We start from the raw sequence: 21,045 nt of genomic DNA, 5'->3' as shown, positions 1-21,045 counted from the left end.
CATCATGACAGGCAAGCACAGGGGTGGGGAGGTGATGTGATGAAGTGAGGGTGGGGGACAGTAAGAGGCACACACAGAGGCACAGAGAGAGACAGGGGCAGAGACGGAAAGACAGAGAGAGAGAAAATGGATGCAGCGTGGCAAAGGTGGAGAAGCAGGGACTCAGAGCCAGGGGTGGAGAGAGGCAAGAAAAGGAGAGGTAAGAGAAGAGGGAGAGAGATGACGGGAAGAGATGCAGGGGAGAGAGATGGATGGGAGAGAGATTGACAGGAGGTGGGGGAAGGACACACGGAGAGAGAGAGAATGAGATAGAGAGACCCACACAGCTACAGAGACAGGAATGAAACAGACATAGGGAGAGACAGACTATACAGGGAATTGCAGAGAAAGACAGAGACTGGGCCAAGGAAAGCCTGCAGGATGGGGCCAAAGCCTATGGTCCTGGCGGCATGAGGGAAAGCAGCTACGTAGCAGGAAGACCCTCCAGAGAGCAAAACACAGTCTTTAAACTAGCTGGTGATGGGGTAGGAGATGAACAGTGCTTGAGAACAGTGATTTAGTTCTAGGCTTGCTCTAGCCTGGGAGGTTTCCAGGATCAATTACTACTAGACTTTGTGTGCTTGGGCCATTCCATTAGGCTGGATGAGGACTGGGGCTGGGCTGGGAGAAAGTGGCCAAGATCCCGGAGGAGGAGGAGGGAGAGGAGGTAGGGGGCCAGGTACCTGCACACACTTACAGCTCATCGTCATACTCCTTGGGGGGACAGACGGCAACGACAAGGTCGATCCAGTCCTGTGGGGAGAAGCCATGTGACTCTGAGGCATCCTCAGCGGCCAGTGGCATGTCTGCCCCTGACACTCCATTCCCATGTCTGGGCACCGTGGCCCAGGATCAGCCGGCTGGGGCCTTCTTCCCATGGGGGGTGGGCCCAGGTGGGGCTGGAGGTCTTCCTGGTGGGGAAGGGCCTCACTGTGCAATCCCATGGTCTGGGGAAGCTTCCAGACTCTGAGGTTTCAGAACCATAGAAGCCAGGGTTGCCAGGTCCTTGAATGACACCAAGTTCCCAAATGCTGATCTGCAGACCCTGGCCAGGCATCAACCTCAGAATCACTTGGGGAATTCCTTAAAATTCTAGATTCATGGACTTGGTGCCTGGAAATCTGAGGTTAGGTCCTGGGAAACGGTATTTTTAACAAAGTCCCTAGGTCATTCTGATGCAGAGCCAATTGGGGAATTTCAGGCCTAGCTTTCTGCTCCTAACATTTGAATCCCCTCAATGGCATCACTGCCATCCTTAACTTGTCCATCATTGTCCATCCCTGGCTTAGGTATATCCAATAAAAATTTTGTGAAATATCACTAGGCCCCTCTACCATGCAATAGCTCCTAATATTGAACTGAAATCTCTCCTCAGGACCTCCCTCCATCCAATCCAATTCTGCCCTCAAGATCACAGAAAGCTCTTGTTCCCTCTACCCTAATGCAGCACTTGAGATAGTTAAAGACAGTCATCATGTTACCCGTGAGTCTTCTCTTCTCCACATCCCTTCATGTGGGTCCCAGGCCCATCTGGTCAGCATCCTCGGCACTGAACTTAATACCTCAGGCTCGGCTGCCTGCATACAGTTGCACAAGTTGTGCATTGCACAACATGAGCGAGCACCATTCACACTGTAGTCTGTAAGAGGGCACCCCCTCGGATTGTGCAGTGCACAGCCTGGGAGACCTTATGTGGTGGCCCTGACCCAGGTGGGTGTCTAATGAGCCAGAGCAAACTACCACCAGCCCCTCCTCCATTCTGGGCCCTCTACTTCTGTTAATGCTTTCAAGCACTCTCTTGATACCTGTTTGGTGTGTACTTAGAGAAGACCTTAACAGTTTTTCTTGGGTGGGTTGCCGCATCTGGTCTTCTGGAGTCTATTTGTGCCACTTGTTTTTTGGATTCAAGGTTGGAAACTGACTTTCTGAATTCTATCTTGTCAGATTAAGACCACTGGCTGGATAGGGTATGTGAGTGTCACCCAAGAGTTACCCGGACCTTGGATATCGGCCCTGGGATGGGGCACCCTGACTGTAAGGCCTGGTTGCAGAGGCCAGGGTTTGAGGCAGGCAGGCAAGGGAGGGAAAAAGGGAGGGGGATTGTTCTTACCCCCTGATTCCAGGCCTTCTGCAGGGCAGCCTCAGCCTCAGCCAGGGTGTAGTCTGTCACGATCTTGCCATTGATGGCCATGATCTCATCCCCTTTCACAATGCCACCTGCAGGAAGATAAGGCTGACTGACCAACTGGGCTGTATATGGAAAACGGGCAGTGACTGTAGGGCTACAGAAGGAGCCTGATTTGGATTCTGAAAGCACATATGGGCTCAGAAAGCACAAGGGGAAACAATCGGCCAGGTTGCTCAAAGGGCACTTCCTTCCCACCTCATCCACACACCCTCACCCCAGCTCAGTAGAATCAGGACACCAGTGATGAATGATTGCCACCCCAGCTTTTGTATGGGCCTCTGATTGCAGAGGGAAGCAGACCAGAATTTCCAGGGAGGTTACCAGAAACACAAGCTAGTTCTATGAGTCCTCCCTCTCTGTGCTCTAGCCGTGCTGGTCGGCTTTAGGTCCCTGGGCAGACTGAGCTCTTTCCTGCCTCAGAGCTTTCACATGCTGTTCCATCTGGTGCACTCGCCCTTGCTCTCTTTCCCTCTTCTTCCAAGTCTGAGATAAAATTCTGAGAGGTCTTCTCTGACTGCCCACTCAATCTCAGGTAGAACTTTCCTATTATTCTATTAAAGTATCCTGGTCTTTTTCTGCACAACATTTTTCACAATTTGTAACCATATATCTATTTATTGACTGGTGGTCCCTCCTAACAGACTGTCAGCTCCATAAGGGCAGGGATTGTCTTTTTAGTTCACCACTATATCTCCAGCACTTAACAAAATACCTAGCACAAAATAGGAATTCAATAGACATTTCTTGAATAAACGAGTGATGTTGAAGGTGTTCCTGGATAAGCGGACCTGTGATCTAATAAGCAGTTTGAGAAAAGCTGACGTTATAAGCTTAAACAGAGCTACTCACTGCAGGACTTGTCAGAACCTTGAATATGCTAATATGCCTTGTGGCTCTCTGAGAAATAGATCTAACACACATCTTCAACTTCAGAACTCTTTCTTCTTTTTTTTTTTTTTTTTTTTTTTGAGCAATTTCTCCCAGTTCTGGTGTCCACAGAACATTCTGTGCTATGCTGAAATAGTTTACTCAGGAGCCTTGCAGGCATGAAGGTCCACAGGATTATGACGTGTGTTGCTGAAGATGGTGGCTAGGGTGGCTTAAAACACATGTGTTCCTGGAGAACTTTCACCAGATGCTTGTATGTCCAAAGTAGTGTGGGACTGAACTGTAAACAGCAGTTTTCTCTGGACAGTGGGCCTGGGGAATGTGTAGCTTCCACATTTTCACTTTGTATAAACCCAAGATGCAGCTTCGGGGCCAATAAGGCAGTGGTTGGGCTGGGGCTTTGTAAGGTGGGGAGGGCCCAGGAAGCCACCCATCCATCCTGGTCCTATTTCCCTGCTAGACATGGCAGAGAGGTGGGGCCAGCATCAACCCTTCCCTCAGCTGGCATAGGAAATGAGGACAGAGCTGGAGCCCATTGGCCAGGTGGGCAGCGGTGGACATGGCAGCTGCCTAGCTGAGCAGGCCCCTGTTCTACGGCGGAAATGAAGGCTCAAGTGCGGCTGTGAGGGGCCGAGGTCACCAAGGCCCTGGGTGGCAGAGCTGGACTTGCCCTAGCAACCCACAGAAGCCTGGCTGCCAGTGTGCCCAGGTGACTGCCATCACTCTACCTCCTGCCTCAGGCCCACACCCACCCTCCATTCTACCACCCTGGCTTGTGGGAGAGACTCCAACCTAGCGCTGCAGAGAAGGGATCTGACTCCGGGATTCCCTGCTCTGGCCTGCAAAAGTGAGGGGCTCCTCCTTCAAGGGCACCTATTCCTCCACAAAGGACTCAGGAGTACTGAAAGGCTGCCCAGACTTGAAAGAAGAAATCACTAATGGTGGAGTTTCAGACACTGTCAGGTGAATGGGTCGATCGTTTGAGGCACGAGTCTGTGCTGGGTCCACAAAAGCTTCACTCATCAGCAGGGGTGTTTTTGTTGGTAAGGGGATCAAGGCAAAGCAAGAAGATCATGCCACAGGAAAGACACAGGGTGGGAGGGGGTCCCTGTCCCGCTGGGAGGGGGCAGGGCTGCAGAAGGTCCCAAGCAGGGGTGACACTTGTGCTGGGCAGTAAAGCGAATGACCAAATTGCTTGGGTTCAAGACCTGCCTCCATCCCTTACTGGCTGTGGGTCCTGAACAAGTATTATACTTAACCTTTCTGTGTCTCAGTTTCCTAAGATGTGAAATGAGAGTGATAACGGTATCTATTGTAAGAATTAAATGAGTTAATACACGTGATTACTCAGACACAGGTTATGTGCAGGTACTTAGAATAACATCTGGCACAAGGTTAGTTCTTGACAGATGTTGGCTCTTATCATTATGAAAAGGACGGGTAACGTTTTGATGGTTTCTCTCTTGCCTTTACATGTGCTGTCCTCTCTGCCTGGAAAGCTCTTTCCCTCCTTTGCAAGGCTAGCATCAACTTATCTTTAAAGTCTCAGCTCAGTATCACCCTTGTAGGGAGGAGCCCTCTTTCCTCTGATAGGTTAGGGGCCTCAGGGTTCCCACAGCATCTCTCCACCCTCTCAGTCCTCTGCCAGCCCACAGCAGACCACACTGTTATCGTCAGCACCTGGCAATTCTGAGGATGTTTTCACCACTAGATGGGGAGCCCCCGGAGGGCAAAGTGGTGCCTGGTTTGCTGTGTCCCTGCAGATCCTGGCACTGTCATATGCCTGCAGGTAACATGTGGGACTGATGCATGAGTGGGCGGATCCAGGTGGGAGGGCATTCCTGAGAATGGTCAGCCCACTCCCAGAAGGCTGCTGTTTACTTTCTTGGAGGATCTTGTATAACCATCGCACCATCCCCAAACCGGGGCATGGCTGGTCCCCACTCACCGTGACGCTCAGCGGCTCCGCCCTCGTAAACAGCCGAGACGACCACCTTCCCGATCGGGGAGTCCACACCGCCTTCCAGGGCCAGGTCTAAGACTCCCTCCTGGTGAGAAGAAAACAGGCCTTTGGAGCCAAGCAGACAACAGGTTGTGGGCACCTGGGCACCCAGGAGCCTCTTGTCGGGGCCACAGACAGGGCGGGAGAAGCCATGGGGCGATGGCAGTGCCGTCAGGGAGGAAATGGGGCATGGATGCCAAGCGGGGCCGGGGGGTGTGGGTGTTCCCAAGGGGAAAGAGGACAGTGGGGATCTGAGGGGTCCCCCAGGAGTCACCTTGAGAGTAGGAGAAACAAGGGACCAAGATGGGAGGGGGCAGGGACAAAGAAGCATGGTCCCCGCCTGACCTCCATGTGCCCGGGTACCTTCTTAATGCGCAGGAGCCGGACATCCTTTCCTACGATCTGCTCCGGGGTGAACTAGAGGGAAAAGACAGTGGGGGTGAAGGATGCCTGTCTGAAGGGTGCGGGAGGGGGCAGGGGTGGGAGGGAAAGCCGGGCACCTGTGGGACGTTGGGCCCCACAGAACACATGGTCAAGGGGACCTTGCACAACCTCATCCCCATCGGTCTTCAGCTGGAGGTCCCAGGCCCCATGGGGGCCCCATGGACACGCACACACAAAGAGATCGTTTTTCCCTGGTATTATTGTGAGGACTGGGCGAGAGCATGCCTTGTAAATACACAGCACGCTGTTCACACGCCCTGCCTCACCCCCAGGGCCCTCAGAACCCACAGTGCACCAGCATCAAACACACTGTAATCCCCCACCCCCCACTCCTGGGGTTACTCCCCAGGGGAGGAGAGCTATCTCTCACCATCGAGTAGGGGTCAAAGCTTTCCTCGTATTTCCGGAAATCCTGGAAGCAAAGGGAGGGTGTTAGGGCTTCAGTGCAGAGGCCCTTGAGAGTCACTGCAGGAAAGAAGCTTAGGGCGGAGGAAGATGGTGAATGGCTAGGAGATAGGGGAGAGAGTGACGGGGTGAGGGGGCAGTTGTGGATTGCATGGGGGATTTGGGGAGGAGGCTGGCAGCCCTGACAGCCAGAGCAGCCCTGCTTGGGAGAAGCAGGAAGCTACGGGAAGCATTTGAAGGACCCTGGCCCTGGACCCTGCACTGTTCCAGAGGGGTGGGCATCTGTGGCTGACAGGGGCACCTGCTGACATCTAGGTGGTCTGGGCAGCCTTGCTGAAGGTCTCATTGCCTACAGCTTCAGGTCTTTTAGGCCCTTTCTCAGTTCCTCCAAGTGCCCACCTGAGGCCAGGTCCAGGCTCTGGGGGTGAAGCCCAGCTTTTCTCCACCCAGTGCTCTGGCCCCAAAGAAGGACAATACTGCTCAAGAGGCTCCCTGGGGAAACCAGTCACAACATGATGGGCATGTGGGGAAGGGACATCAGGCACCCAGAGGAAAAGGAGGGCTGTCTGCTTGCCCAGCGCCTGCACTGTCCTTAATGTAAGGCTCATCTAGAAGGTAAGGCTCCCCCCAGAACCTAGCCAGGGGAGGAGGAGGGGGATGCTCAGCTCCGGGGACCTGGCTTGGTGGGAGCTGTGGGAACAATATCCCCAACAATATGCCCTTCTCACCAAGTGAGGTGTTGAGAAGGGAGAAGGGGGAGCAGAGTTGGAAAAGCACTGTCTTCCCAGGAGTCACACACAGAGAGCAGGAGCCCAGGGTCCATGGATTGAGGGGCCAGGCATGCAAAGCCTCAGTTAGTCCCCACGGGAAGGTGGGAGCAAAGGAGAAGCCCTGTGACAGGTGCCCATGCAGCCTTGCTGGACTGAATGGAGTCACCCGCCAGCATACAGTCACCTGGGCCACACCAAGTGTCCCCTGAGGCCTGTGGTTGGCATCACAGGGAGGTCACAGCCTCCTCTATGCCCAGCATGCAGCAACCAAGCTCTGGGCTCAAGACAGGGGCCAGATATCAGCAGACGGATCCCTGGGCATCTGCCTGCCTTGCCTCCTCACTCGCCTTCATCTCCCGGGCTCAACCCCGAAAAGCCTGGGGGTCTCCAGCCTGGCCCAGCTCTGAGGCCACCCCCATGTCGGTGTGTGGGTGTCAGGACAGCAGACAGAGGAAGGGATGCAGCAAATCCATGGGCAAGGGGAGTCATTAGGCAGGATGTGGAGTCAATTCTCTTTCACGTAGAGAACCTGCCTACCCCTGGCTGTGTCTTCTGGAAAAGTGAGCAGGGCTGGCTACAGGCCTCCCTCTCTCCTTCCCTCTGAGAATCTGCTCTCAGTGACAGGCCGGATGGCAAGGACTTGTGTCTTATGTGAATTTAGATTAGGGACCTATAAGCCACTATTACGGATCGGCCCTTGACGAGGGAGTCCAGACCTTCGTCCAACAGCTGGAGACACTGGGACCCAGAGAGGTGACATTCATGCTCAAGTCACCCTGTCAGTGGGCAGTGAGGTGAAGGTCTGACTCCCAGTCTGGGCCCTTGGATTCCTCACCTTCCTGCCTCTCTCTCCTCGAGACATATTTGTGCCTTGAATAACAAAACTCTTAAATGTCTATTTCATCCTGAGAGGCAGGATGGTGTAGGATTTAGGAGCCCAACTATGGAGGCTGACCTCCTGGGTCAAATTCAAATCCAGGGTCTGACACTAGCTGTGCCATCAAGGGCATGATTCCTAATCTCTCTGCATTGGTTTCTCATCTATAAAATGGGGGTGATAAAAGCACTTACCTCCTAGGTTCTGGTAAAGATTAAAAGAATTGAAGTATGTAAAGTATTTAGAAACAGTGCTTGTCCAGAAGGGAGTGGCATGATATACTTAAAGTGATAAAAGGGAAGAACCTACAACCAAGATTACTCTACCCAGCAAGGATCTCATTCACATTCGATGGAGAAATCAAAAGCTTTACAGAAAAGCAAAAGCTAAGAGAATTCAGCACCACAAACCAGCTCTACAACAAATGCTAAAGGAACTTCTCTAAGTGGGAAACACAAGAGAAGAAAAGGACCTACAAAAACAAACCCAAAACAATTAAGAAAATGGTAATAGGAACACACATATCGATAATTACCTTAAATGTGAATGGATTAAATGCTCCAACCAAAAGACACAGGCTTGCTGAGTGGATACAAAAACAAGACCCATATATATGCTGTCTATAAGAGACCCACTTCAGACTTAGGGACACATAGAGACTGAAAGTGAGAGGCTGGAAAAAGATATTCCATGCAAATGGAAATGAAAAGAAAGCTGGAGTAGCAATACTCATATCAGATAAAATAGACTTTAAAATAAAGAATGTTACAAGAGACAAGGAAGGACACTATATAATGATCAAGGGATCAATCCAAGAAGAAGATATAAGAATTGTAAATATATATGCACCCAACATAGGAGCATGTCAATACATAAGGCAACTGCTAACAGTTATAAAAGAAGAAATCGACAGTAACACAATAATAGTGGGGGACTTTAACACCTCATCATTAACACACCATTTTACACCAATGGGCAGATCATCCAAAATGAAAATAAATAAGGAAACAGAAGCTTTAAATGACATAACAGACCAGATAGATTTAATTGATATTTATAGGACATTCCATCCAAAAACAGCAGATTACACTTTCTTCACAAGTGCACACGGAACATTCTCCAGGATTGATCACATCTTGGGTCACAAATCAAGCCTCAGTAAATTTAAGAAAATTGAAATCATATCAAGCATCTTTTCTGGCCACAACGTGATGAGATTAGAAATGAATTACAGGGAAAAAAAGGTAAAAAACACAAACACATGGAGGCTAAACAGTATATTACTAAAAAACCAAGAGATCACTGAAGAAATCAAAGAGGAAATCAAAAAATATCTAGAGACAAATGACAATGAAAACACAATGATCCAACCTATGGGATGCAGCAAAAGCAGTTCTAAGAGGGAAGTTTATAGCTATACAAGCCTGCCTCAAGAAACAAGAAAAATCTCAAATAAACAATCTAACCTTACACCTAAAGGAACTAGAGAAAGAAGAACAAACAAAACCCAAAGTTAGCAGAAGGAAAGAAATCATAACGATCAGAGCAGAAATAAATGAAATAGAAACAAAGAAAACAATAGCAAAGATCAATAAAACTAAAAGCTGGTTCTTTGAGAAGATAAACAAAATTGATAAACCATTAGCCAGACTCATCAAGAAAAAGAGGGAGAGGACTCAAATCAATAAAATTAGAAATGAAAAAGGAGAAGTTACAACAGACACCGTAGAAATACAAAGCATCCTAAGAGACTACTACAAGCAACTCTATGCCAACAAAATGGACAACCTGGAAGAAATGGACAAATTCTTAGAAAGGTATAACCTTCCAAGACTGAGCCAAGAAGAAATTGAAAATATGAACAGACCAATCACAAGTAATGAAATTGAAACCAGGACCAGAAGGCTTCACAGGTGAATTCTATCAAACAATTAGAGAAGAGCTGACACCTATCCTTCTCAAACTCTTCCAAAAAACTGCAGAGGAAGGAACACTCCCAAACTCATTCTATGAGGCCACCATCACCCTGAAAACCAGAACCAGACAAAGATACTACAAAAAAAGAAAATTACACACCAATATCACTGATGAATATAGATGCAAAAATCCTCAACAAAATACTAGCAAACAGAATCCAACACACATTAAAAGTATCATACACCATGATCAAGTGGGATTTATCCCAGGGATGCAAGGATTCTTCAATACACACAAATCAATCAATGTGATACACCATATTAACAAACTGAAGGAGAAAAACCATATGATCATCTCAATTGATGCAGAAAAAGCTTTTGACAAAATTCAACACCCATTTATGATTAAAAATCTCCAGAAAGTGGGCATAGAGGGAACCTACCTCAACATAATAAAGGCCATATATGACAAACCCACAGCAAACATCATTCTCAATGGTGAAAAACTGAAAGCATGTCCCCTAAGACCAGGAACAAGACAAGGACGTCCACTCTCACCACTATTATTCAACATAGTGTTGGAAGTCCTAGCCACGGCAATAAGAGAAGAAAAATAAATAAAAGGAATACAAATTGGAAAAGAGGAAGTAAAACTGTCACTGTTTGCAGATGACATGATACTATACATACAGAATCCTAAAAATGCCACCAGAAAACTACTAGAGCTAATCAATGAATTCGGTAAAGTTGCAGGATACAAAATTAATGCACAGAAATCTCTTGCATTCCTATACACTAATGATGAAAAATCTGAAAGAGAAATAAAGGAAACACTCCCATTTACCATTGCAACAAAAAGAATAAAATACCTAGGAAGAAACCTACCTAGGGAGACAAAAGACCTGTATGCAGAAAACTATAAGACACTGATGAAAGTAAAGATGATACCAGCAGATGAGAGATATACCATGTTCTTGGATTGGAAGAATCAATATTGTGAAAATGACTATACTACCCAAAGCAATCTACAGATTCAATGCAATCCCTATCAAATTACCAATGGCATTTTTTATGGAACTAGAACAAAAAAATCTTAAAATTTGCATGAAGACACAAAAGACCCCGAATAGCCAAAGCAGTCTTGAGGGAAAAAAATGTAGCTGGAGGAATCAGACTTCCTGACTTCAGACTATACTACAAAGCTATAGTAATCAAGACAATATGGTACTGGCACAAAAACAGAAACATGGATCAATGGAACAAGATAGAAAGCCCAGAGATAAACCCATGCACCTATGGTCAACTAATCTATGACACAGGAGGCAAGGATATACAATGGAGAAAAGACAGTCTCTTAATAAGTGGTGCTGGGAAAATTGGATAGCTACATGTAAAAGAATGAAATTAGAACATTCCCTAACACCATACACACACATAAACTCAAAATGGATTAAAGACCTAAATGTAAGACCGGACACTATAAAACTCTTAAAGGAAAACATCGGAAGAACACCCTTTGACATAAATCACAGCAAGATCTTTTTTGATCCACCTCCTAGAGTAATGGAAATAAAAACAAAAATAAACAAATGGGACCTAATGAAACTTAAAAGCTTTTGCACAGCAATGAAACCATAAACAAGATGAAAAGACAACCCTTAGAATGGGAGAAGATATTTGCAAGCGAATCAATAGACAAAGGATTAATCTCCAAAGTATATAAACAGCTCATGCAGCTCAATATTAAAGAAACAAACAACCCAATCCAAAAATAGGCAGAAGACCTAAATAGACATTTCTCCAAAAAAGACATACAGATGGCCAAGAAGCACATGAAAAGCTGCTCAACATCACTAATTATTAGAGAAATGCAAATCAAAACTACAATGAGGTATCACCTCACACCAGTTAGAATGGGCATCATCAGAAAATCTACAAACAACAAATGCTGGAGAGGGTGTGGAGAAAAGGGAACCCTCTTGCACTGTTGGTGGGAATGTAAATTGATACAGCCACTACGGAGAACAGTATGGAGGTTCTTTAAAAAACTAAAAATAGAATTACCATATGATCCAGCAATCCCACTACTGGGCATATACCCAGAGAAAACCATAATTCAAAAAGACACATGCACCCCAATGTTCATTGCAGCACTATTTACAATAGCCAGGTCATGGAAGCAATCTAAATACCCATCAACAGACGAATGGATAAAGAAGTTGTGGTACGTATATACAATGGAATATTACTCAGCCATAAAAAGGAATGAAATTGAGTCATCTGTTGAGACGTGGATGGATCTAGAGACTGTCATACAGACTGAAGTAAGTCAGAAAGAGAAAAACAAATATCGTATACTAACGCATGTATGTGGAACCTAGAAAAATGGTACAGATGAACCGGTTTGCAGGGCAGAAGTTGAGACACAGATGTAGAGAACAAATGTATGGACACCACGGGGGGAAAGCCACGGGGTGGGTGGGGATGGTGGTGAGCTGAATTGGGTGATTGGGATTGACATGTACACACTGCTGTGTATAAAATTGATGACTAATAATTGATGACTAATAAGATGACAGCTGTCACCAGTCACTGCTCAGTCCTGCGTTGGGGGCAGCTTCCTTTGCAGACTCCCCCATCTCACTGTACAGCTGACACCTCCCCTTTGTTCCCTGCCTGCAGTCAAATCAGCCTGTAGTCAGATATTCGGTTATTGGTGAGGATGTTGGCTGCAAGATCTCCATCTTGGGGCCTCTTTCCTCAGCAATGAGAGAGCCAATCCAATGTCTGGCTCTGAGGATGTCAGCCCCAGGAGGTGGGAGGATAAGTGGCTGCCTGCCTGAATCCACTCATGGACCAGCAAGGACTTCTGTGGGGCCCTGTGCACAGGAGCGCCCCCTGCAGATGGAGGACCTGGGCCACCACTTCCTCCCTGATGGTGGTTTGGGGCCAAGTGGGGTTTGGTGAAGCTGTGATCTGCCTTGAGGAGGCAAGACATGGGAAGGGGCAGGGAAACGCCTCAGGTAGCCCCTTTTCCTCTCCTAGAGCCACAGCAACCACCTATCTTGGCCTCTGGGACCCTCTGAGGGGTCTCTCTGCTGCTCTTCTGTGAACAAACAGCAGCCGAAGAGGCCAGCCCCCAGCGACCCTGCTGCTTTCTCAGCTTGGCCATGGGGTCTCACCAGCCCAGGATCCCCACCTGATATGAGACACACACGCACACGCACACACGCACCCCCCAAACCCCTGGCCACAGGTAACAGGACACAGTTTTGGCCTGAGGCTCCTGGAAGATGGCGCTTGGGGCCACCTCCAAGCTGACAGGCACTCCCAGAGAGGTCAGAGTGGGAGGGGCAGAGGGTGGTGGAGAGGACCACAGACACACGACGGGTATCATTTTACGTGTCGGAACGCTGTCTGATAAACCACCATCCTCTTCAACATCTCCTGTGGCTGCCAGAAAAAAAAAAAAAAAGTCCATGCTGGATGTTTACCAATAGGTCTCGTCTGCCCCCTGGTGCCAAACCCTGGGCCTGCCAGCCTGGGGTTGCTTGGCCAACATCCCTCCCCAGACAGACGCAGCCTGATTTATGTGAGGGGCCCCTCAACGCCCCCAGATGCAGCAGCTACCTAGTCCTAGCCAAGAAGACACCACCTCTTGTCATCAGCCTGAAAACACAATGCGGAGGCATCAGCAGGTTGTCACAGGAGCGTGAACTTTGCTTTTTGGAGAGCTAAAGCTCAAAATAAGTATCTGAGCTACTCCATCCTAACACTGGATAGGGTTTCCTTGGAAGGGGAATATAAACTCTGGCATGACTCCTCCCACTGTGGGTGGAGGCCTGTCAGGGGCCGGCACCCTTGCAGGGGGTGCACCTGAGTCCCAGCTTGCTCAGCCCTGGGTGACTGGGGGTGGGCAGACCCTGCCCCCCCCTCAGGGCCACACCCCACATGCCCAGCCGCAGTGAGGAGTGAGACAGGAAGTGGAGAAGGGAAGTGGATCTGCTTTGGCCAGTTCCCCAACTGAGGGTGATCCACGACAGGCCTTAGGTGCGCAGGCCAGGGCAACTGGAATCACTGTAGGTTTTGGCAAAATGGCAAGTAGGTAGGAGTCTGGGCTTTGGAGTCTGAAAGACTGGAGTAAATTGTCAGTCCTGGCTCTGCCTTGGACAACCTACTTAACCTCTCTAAGCTCAGTTTCCTCAAGTGTTAAACAGGGCTGACAATAGGAACCATATTATTACTTCTAGATGGCGCTCTAAGCTGTTTGGTCAAGTGAGAAACAGGCATTTCTCTGGCTGTGGCAACATCCAATTATACCTATGTGAATTCACCTCTTGGCTAATGAGAAGGTGACAAGATGGCATCTGATGTGAGTTTGTATCCCACCTCGCTCTAGAGGCAGTAGCCGCTAGGGGAGACAGTCCATGTCTGCTCCTCCGGAGATGCCCTGGAGGGGACCCAAGGGGCTTACCAGGACCTCGGATTTCACAGTTGGCCTGTAGATGAAGTTGGGCTCCTGGTGGACCATGACAGGTTTGGAGATGGTGGACACGCCAGGGCCTCGTGGAGGCTGTGGGCTTGGGCAAAATGTCTATGGGGTTAGTTTAAAGAGAGACCCATGTGAGGTCATGGCCCGGGTGGCCCAGGCCAACCACGGCACTTTGACACACAGGCAAATTCACACCATGCACTGAGCCACCCTGGTCCGTTCACCCTGCCAGATGTCCTAGGGACAGGGACAAGAATCCATTGGCCACAGTGTGTCCTGAGGCCACAGAAACTATTGGGTGGTTTTGAGGAATCAGGGACTTGAGCCAGAGCTTGCTATGGGGGCGCCAGCGGGCACTGTCAGTCAGAGGATACTTTCAAGGCTCTCTCTCAGTGGCCACGGGTGCCATCCAGCTTCCTCTCTCCCAAAGGAGACAGTTGCAGTTCCTGGACTGCGCATGCAGCATCTGCTGTTCCTGGTGGGTGGGCACAGAGGTGGGGGTTTGGGAGGGAGGACCAGTAAGCGCGGCATCCAGGAGAGCTGATGCAACACGTCTGGCTCCTTGGCTCGACCCCCATGAGCTCCTCTACTTTCCTTGGCAGCCTCATCCCTCACTCCTCGCCCTCTCACACTGCCTAACTTGAGCTTCCAAAATGCCCAGTTTTCTTGCCTTGAGGGTTTTTTACCTGCCCAGGTGTTAGCTTGGGTATCACCACCTTTGGGGACCATTGAGCTTTTCCTCTCCACCCCCTCCCCTCAACATAGCACCTGTGCTTCCCTCATCTGCCCTGGTAGTGTGGGAGTTTCCTGCTTATTTGTCTGTCCTTCCACCAGACAGTCTCAGACAGGGACGGGGCTGCCTATTTTGCGGTGGTTCTCTGGTGCCCAGCACGGTGTCTGGCGTATAGTAGGTGCTCACTAAACATGATACCTGAGTAAACGAATGACTCAGTATTACGGTGGGTGCATGGAGCAGTGCCTGGGAGTACACGTGGCTCTGAAAACCTTCCCCTGGCAGGTGCCTGTGTGGCAGGCACAGGTGCAGACCTGACACAGGTGTTTGTCTCCACCACCTGAGACCTGCTGGCGGCGGGACTGACTGTGCAGATGTGTGATGGTCCACACGTCCTACTGCAGCACTGATGACCACTTGCCAGTAGCAGGCAGGGAGGAGAAGGTTGGGCGGGGTCAGCGGTGCATGGGCCAAAGTGCTGACGCGAGCAGGATGAAGCTAACCAAAACAGCTGACCCCTGGCCTCTGCATCAGGGACAACACTGGCTCTGATGTCACTTAAGAGATTTAGGGTCCAGTTCTTCAGAGGCTCCTTGTGTGGGGAGAGCTTTTAACCTTCTCTCTGCTCTGATCAGGAACTAACAGTGGGAACTTCATGATGCCTGGAGAAATCCAAGAAAGTTGGACCCTGTTTTTGAATCTTGACCTTGACTCAAAAGGTTGCAGTTTACCTCCAATTTCAAGTTCGCAGTCTTCACCCAAATTGTCTTGTACCCTGATCTGTCACTGAGCATAGGTAATGTCTATTGAGCACCTCCTATGTGCCTGCCACTCTCCCAAGTATTAACTTAGAACGAATTCATGTATTAACTCATTTGATCCTCATAATAAATAGGTGCCGTCAGCATTCCCATTTTACAGACAAGGGTACCTAGGTTCAGACAGATGAAATAACGCATGCCCAAAGTCATCTAGCCAGTGACTGAGCCAGGATTCAAACCTGGGTAGTTCCTTTCTGTCATCGTTATGTCCCCTGCAGCTGCAATGCCCTTCTCCCATCCTCCATGTATCACCATCCCTCAAGGCTCAGCTCTACAGAGGCGCCTTCAACTTCCCATTAGAATGAATCCCTCCCACGGCACCTAGGCCGTGCCAATTTTAGAGCTGAATCCTGCCTGGTCAGCTGCTAATCCTTCAGATAGCAAAGTCCTGAAGAGAATAGGTATGCCAATTGCCTCTGTGTCTGCTTCAGCACAGCTCCCCACTCCCATACACGGAAGCACAAGGAAGGTGCTCAATTGATTACTGAGTTGAATTTGTTGAGGGAAAGCTGCTGCCCCTCTTGGTGTGGGCCACTCACAAGAAGGAAGTGGGCCTCTCCGCCAGGCTAACTCAGCCCCTGCAAACTGCGCTGCCTGGGCTCTGGGGCAAGACATCCTTGGAACAGACAGACTTCTCTCTGTCAGAGCTCAGGGCTCAGGACCCTACCGGGAGTCCCTCTGAGAGTGCCCTGCTGGCAGCTGCAGCCTCGTCAGCATCTGGCACTTTCTTCACTCCCACATTCCTTCCCCCAAGCGCTCCTGAGTGCTCCGAGATGCTTATTCTGCACTTCATGCAGGAACTCAAATCCATGCAGGAAAGGTTAATAAAAACAACTGATGCAGTACTACTGACTACCCTCCCCCCAAATCCCCACTCTTAGCTGACATAAGCTGCTGTAGTTCTGACTGGAATCTTAGCCTCACAGCTACTGGAGCAGAGAAATATTTTGTTTTTCCCTCCAAAGGATCAAAGCTCCATCTCTTCCTTGGGGATCACCTCTTAGCCTTTGGGTTAAGAACAATTAATGAGAAATATGTCTTTTTGAGAAAGATCACTGTTCTCCCTGCTGACATCCAAGAAAAAGATCCCTAATCTTTTAGTAGTAAATTTGGGGCTTTCTAGGAACTATCCATTTTCATTTTTTTCTGTAGCTGGAAGCTGGCCAGAAATTTATGGGCATTATGCTTCAAGCTAACATAGTTGGCTAGTGCCATAGAAAATGGCACAGTAATGTCCTAATTACTGGACAGTGTTATCACCTCATTTACAGAGCCTAATACTGCTCCCCTGCTTCCCATCTCCCTTTTCTCCTGTTAAGCAGAGACTTCATTCCCCATATTCAAGGCTTTCTGAGCTAATATCAAGAAACAACTGGCTGTCATATAAATAGAGCTCTGGCTCTTCATTAACACAGCCTTGCAAATACTACATTGAATGTTACCAGCCCATACTAGCCAAGTGGAGCAAAGAGAGAGCAATCAACACTGATACAATGTTGCTCATCCCAAGTATCACAGGCAATTCTCCATACAATACAGCACTTCAAAATCAGCAGAAACCACACGCATGCAGGACATCCACAACATGCAGGCTGGGGAGCTCCCTCTTGGAAAATGGGGTGGGGGGATGCTTCTTCCCATCTCCATTCACAGGAACGGAGGAGGACTTGGGAAACAGCAGCCCCGCCCACTCTTCCTGCTTCCCAGCATAGCATGCAGAACAGAGGGTAGTACCTTTGGGGTGGGTGGGAAGCTCCGTTCAGGGACAGGAGAGTTGGCCGGCTTCCCACTGTGGTTCTTTGCCTCCCAGTCCTCTGCTGGATTGCCTGTCTCTCCAGCGCGGGAGGGGTGGTTGCCTAGTACCTCTTCCAGTGCCGAGGGCAGCGGGCGGGTAGGAGTGAGGTCTTGGGTAGGAAGGGATGGTGGGGGAGGGATGGGAATGGGGGGTGGAGTGCGTTGCACCCAGGGTGAGGATGAGGCACTCAGGCGGCCGCATGAGGGAAGGACAGGGGGCGCGGAGACCTTGGGGGGTGGGTTGGAGGGCGGAGGGTGGGGCATCACAGGCAAGGCAGAAACAGTCTTGGGGGGATAGTGGAACATGTCCAAGGGGATGTCATCCAGGTCAGTGGTGTGGAGATGCAGCCCACCTGCGAAGCGTCTCAGGGGTGGGGCCAGGGGAGACACAGAAGGCAGGGGAGGCGGGGGCCCTGTGGTCATCTGGGGGGTTGCAAGGAAGTTCTGTAACTGCTTAGTGCCCCACTTCACAATACATCGAGTATAATGCTCTTCTATTTATTTCTCTTGCTGCTGAAGGCCCACCACCCTCAAACCAGAACCATGGGGGTGTCACTTCTCTGCCACCTTGGTGCCCAGCTGATCCCATATGAGGTGGCCAGTAGGGAGTGCCCAAATGCAGGGGAGCCCCGAGTTATGTGGGTGGTAAGAAGGCGACCATAGCATCCATTAGATGACCAAGAGTCATCTAAACTGGAACACACTTGACAGTGAAAAGGACATCTGAGTAATTATGCCAGGACAACAGGCCTAACCGGGATCATCTCAGATGAGCTGGGACTTAGTGGTCACTCTGGAGATAATCCCAGAAATACAGATATGCCCCCCTCCTCAAGAGAGGAGGGGAGAGTGGGCTGGTTGGCAGCCCTGGATAGTGAAGCTTGCCAGTGGCCATCTTGCTTCCCGCTGTCCCCAGGGTGGGTGGTCCTGAAGGCAGCAGGAGGGTCTATGTGGAAAGAAGGGCTCTGTTACCTCTGAAATCTCAGTATCAGCAGAGGAGATCTGCTCAAGGCGCGTCTGACAGAGCCTTTCCACCCAATACTGAATCTTTTCCGATTCCTCAAGGTCTTCCCGCTCTGTCTCTGATACCTGGGACCCAAGGCAGGTGCAAAATGGAGAGGACAGAGGGCACACTTGAGTCACATGTGGACGGCACACTCAAATCAGTAGAACAGAAGCACTTCTTTAAAAAACACAGTGTACCGTTGGGTGTGTCAATTACCTAGAAAAAGCCCCAGGCTTGCTCTATCTGGCCCCAGAGGAGGTAGAAATAAGGGGGAGGGGGTGTTAGGGTGTTGGGCTAGCTAACGGCAGGTGTAGGCAAAATCCGAGAAGGAGCTCCTGCATTGCGTGGGATTAGCTGGCCCCCAGGATCCCCACCAACCCTGAGGCTCTTATGATTCTCCAAGTATGGTCCTTTCATAGGCTCTCAGCACCTTCCAAGAGTTCAACTGTACTCTTTTTCATCCCCCCTCCAGGCCGCCTTGTCCTCAGGAGCACAAGCTCAATTTTATCTTTAATCTTTTAGCTAATTTGCTCCTAATGAGAGATCTAATGCACTTCACATATTCAGGACTTCTCTGGATTTGTAATCTAATCAGTTTGGCATTCTGATTCATGGAAGCATTAAAGAGAAGCGAAACCAGTAATATCTCCAACAGCTAGGGAGTTACCTAGGAAATAGGAATTACTTATGCTGGAGGACTACTTTTGCCATGTCTTGAAGGGGACAGCCTTAGATATATTCCTGGGTTGAAGAGGTCTAGCCTCAGACATATCTCATGTTGATGGGAACAGACTCAAACTCATAGCCTGATTACTCGGGGGATAACCTCAGATACCCCACCTGCCTAAAGGGGTTAGCGTCAGACCCATACCCTCAGACACAAGGCAGATTGGGGAAAACGGGTCTTGGATTCATAACCTGGGTTGGGGAGGGGGGTGTCAAACTGACCCAGATCTAATGACAGGTGGGTGGAAGGCTAACTTCAGATCTACAGCTGAACAGAGGGTTAGCCTCCGACTCAAACCCTGAGCAGGGAGGGCAGCCTCACAGCCACACGGAGGGTGGAGTGGCCTAGCCTTGGGCTCATACTCTGGTTGGGGGTGGTGGGAGTAGAGGACAGACTCAAATCTCTAGCCACATGTGTAGAGGCTAACCCGAGACCTACAGTGTGGGCAGACAGGCCAGCCCCTGAGCAAGGGGGCCTGTCTCGATCCCAAACATACACTAAGCCAGAGGCTAGTCTCAGACGACGCCGGGTAGGTAGGAAGATGTCACTCTCCAGCCCAGGGAGGGGGCCAGGCTCACTCCATCCTTGGACTGCATTTGGGAAGAGCAACTCCATCTGGTTCCCTGAGTGGGGACGAACCAAACTGTCCCAGGGATGCTCACCAAGCCTGGGAGCAGGACACATACCTCCTGGGCCAGCCGGTTGATCTTCAGTTGCTTTTCCTTCTCTAGCATTTCCTCCTTCTCTTTGTAAAGCTTTTGCTCAAATTCCAGTTCCTTCTTATTCTTTCTCAACTCCTGAAGGCTATCATACTTGGCTTTCTTCTTATCCTTTCCTTTCTGAGCAGATGTGGCATCGTTTATAAGACAAGGGTTACAAGGTAGTGTTGACACTGGCACAGCACAGCAAACAGGGCATTCAGTCTTCAGACAACAGCAGGCAACCACCCCATGGTGAGCCCCTCCCCTAGCTCTGCCCCACCACACTGGGCATTGGACTTAAGGTTAAGGACAGACAGGACACTGCTACCCATCACAGAGTGAGACACATTTCCCTGTGCCAGCCAGAAGAACTGGCTTACTAGTTCACTAACAAGCTGTGTGACCTTGGTTAAGTTCCTTAACCTCTCTGGGCCTGGTTTATCTCATCTCCAAAATGGGGGAAATACCTACCCCACAGGTTTGCCATTCAGAGCCAATGAAATAACATCTATGAAAGAGCTGCATGAGCTTCAAAGTGCTGTATTTTAAAAAGCATTGTATTTATTTCTTAGTATCTGGGCATATGCCTTCTCCAACAACTGGATGTTCAGACACCACAGGTGCATCCTGCTAGATTCTAGAGAAAATCTGGGACAGATCCCCTGTCCTGAGCTAGAGGAGAATGGTGTCAGCCTCCGACCTGGGAGCCCAGAGCCAGGGACATCAGATTTTTGTCCTGATGCTTAAACTCCAGACCATTTCATCCTGGAGAGTCCAAATCCACTGTTCCCTCTGAACTAGGCTCCTGAACGGAGGACTAGACAGAAACGACAGGACTGGGAGATGGTGGGCAGGAGAAGGTAGGGAGAATGGCCTAATTGCTCTTCACTGGCCATCAGGGTTGAAGAGGACTGGGGGAAGGAGATGCAGGGCAAACAGACTTCTTTTTCCTGTTTGAATTAGACCACAACGTCTGCCTTCCTGCTTGCTTCTCCCATGGGCTTGCAGGGAAGCCAAGGAGTAAGGAATGAAGAGAATTAAGATTTATGGACTGCCTATGTGCCAAGGGATTAAAAGTTGATTATCTCATAAGTAGGTATTATCCCCCTTCTGATGAAAGAGCCAAGGTTCAGAGAGGTGAAGTCCCTTGCTGGACATCAAACATCTAGTAAGTGGTGGTGCCAGAGTTTGTACCTGAGTTTCCCCATGGTGTTCTGATGAGCTGGGGGCAATGGAGCATGG

The 21,045-nt window shown here is 49.5% G+C and overlaps 1 protein-coding gene across 6 annotated transcripts in view; it reads right to left on the bottom strand.

Annotated features, from left to right (window-relative positions):
- The window catches only part of USH1C (USH1 protein network component harmonin), a 52,434-nt gene that overhangs the window by 1,927 nt on the left and 29,462 nt on the right, over positions 1–21,045 (bottom strand). For 3 of the 6 annotated variants that reach the window (XR_010841355.1, XM_059068819.2, XM_067038128.1), the window contains 5 exons: positions 5,932–5,973; positions 5,481–5,534; positions 5,064–5,163; positions 2,150–2,256; positions 737–792 (listed from right to left, as the gene is read on the bottom strand). Coding sequence is in view for 5 of the 6 variants with exons in the window: in XM_059068819.2 (XP_058924802.1) it covers positions 737–792; positions 2,150–2,256; positions 5,064–5,163; positions 5,481–5,534; positions 5,932–5,973 (359 nt within the window). In the remaining variant the exon portion in view is untranslated. Of the gene's footprint in view, positions 1–722; positions 793–1,299; positions 1,617–2,149; positions 2,257–5,063; positions 5,164–5,480; positions 5,535–5,931; positions 5,974–12,931; positions 12,983–14,003; positions 14,124–17,309; positions 17,793–18,341; positions 18,459–19,788; positions 19,942–21,045 lie in introns of those variants that run through there. The other 3 variants (XM_067038130.1, XM_067038129.1, XM_067038127.1) reach the window with 3 other exon arrangements.

Source organism: Kogia breviceps, chromosome 7, assembly GCF_026419965.1.
Source record: "Kogia breviceps isolate mKogBre1 chromosome 7, mKogBre1 haplotype 1, whole genome shotgun sequence".
Taxonomy (NCBI): domain Eukaryota; kingdom Metazoa; phylum Chordata; class Mammalia; order Artiodactyla; family Physeteridae; genus Kogia; species Kogia breviceps.
The sequence above is the reverse complement of the archived record's forward strand: the minus strand, read 5'-3'. Positions and strand labels throughout refer to the sequence as shown.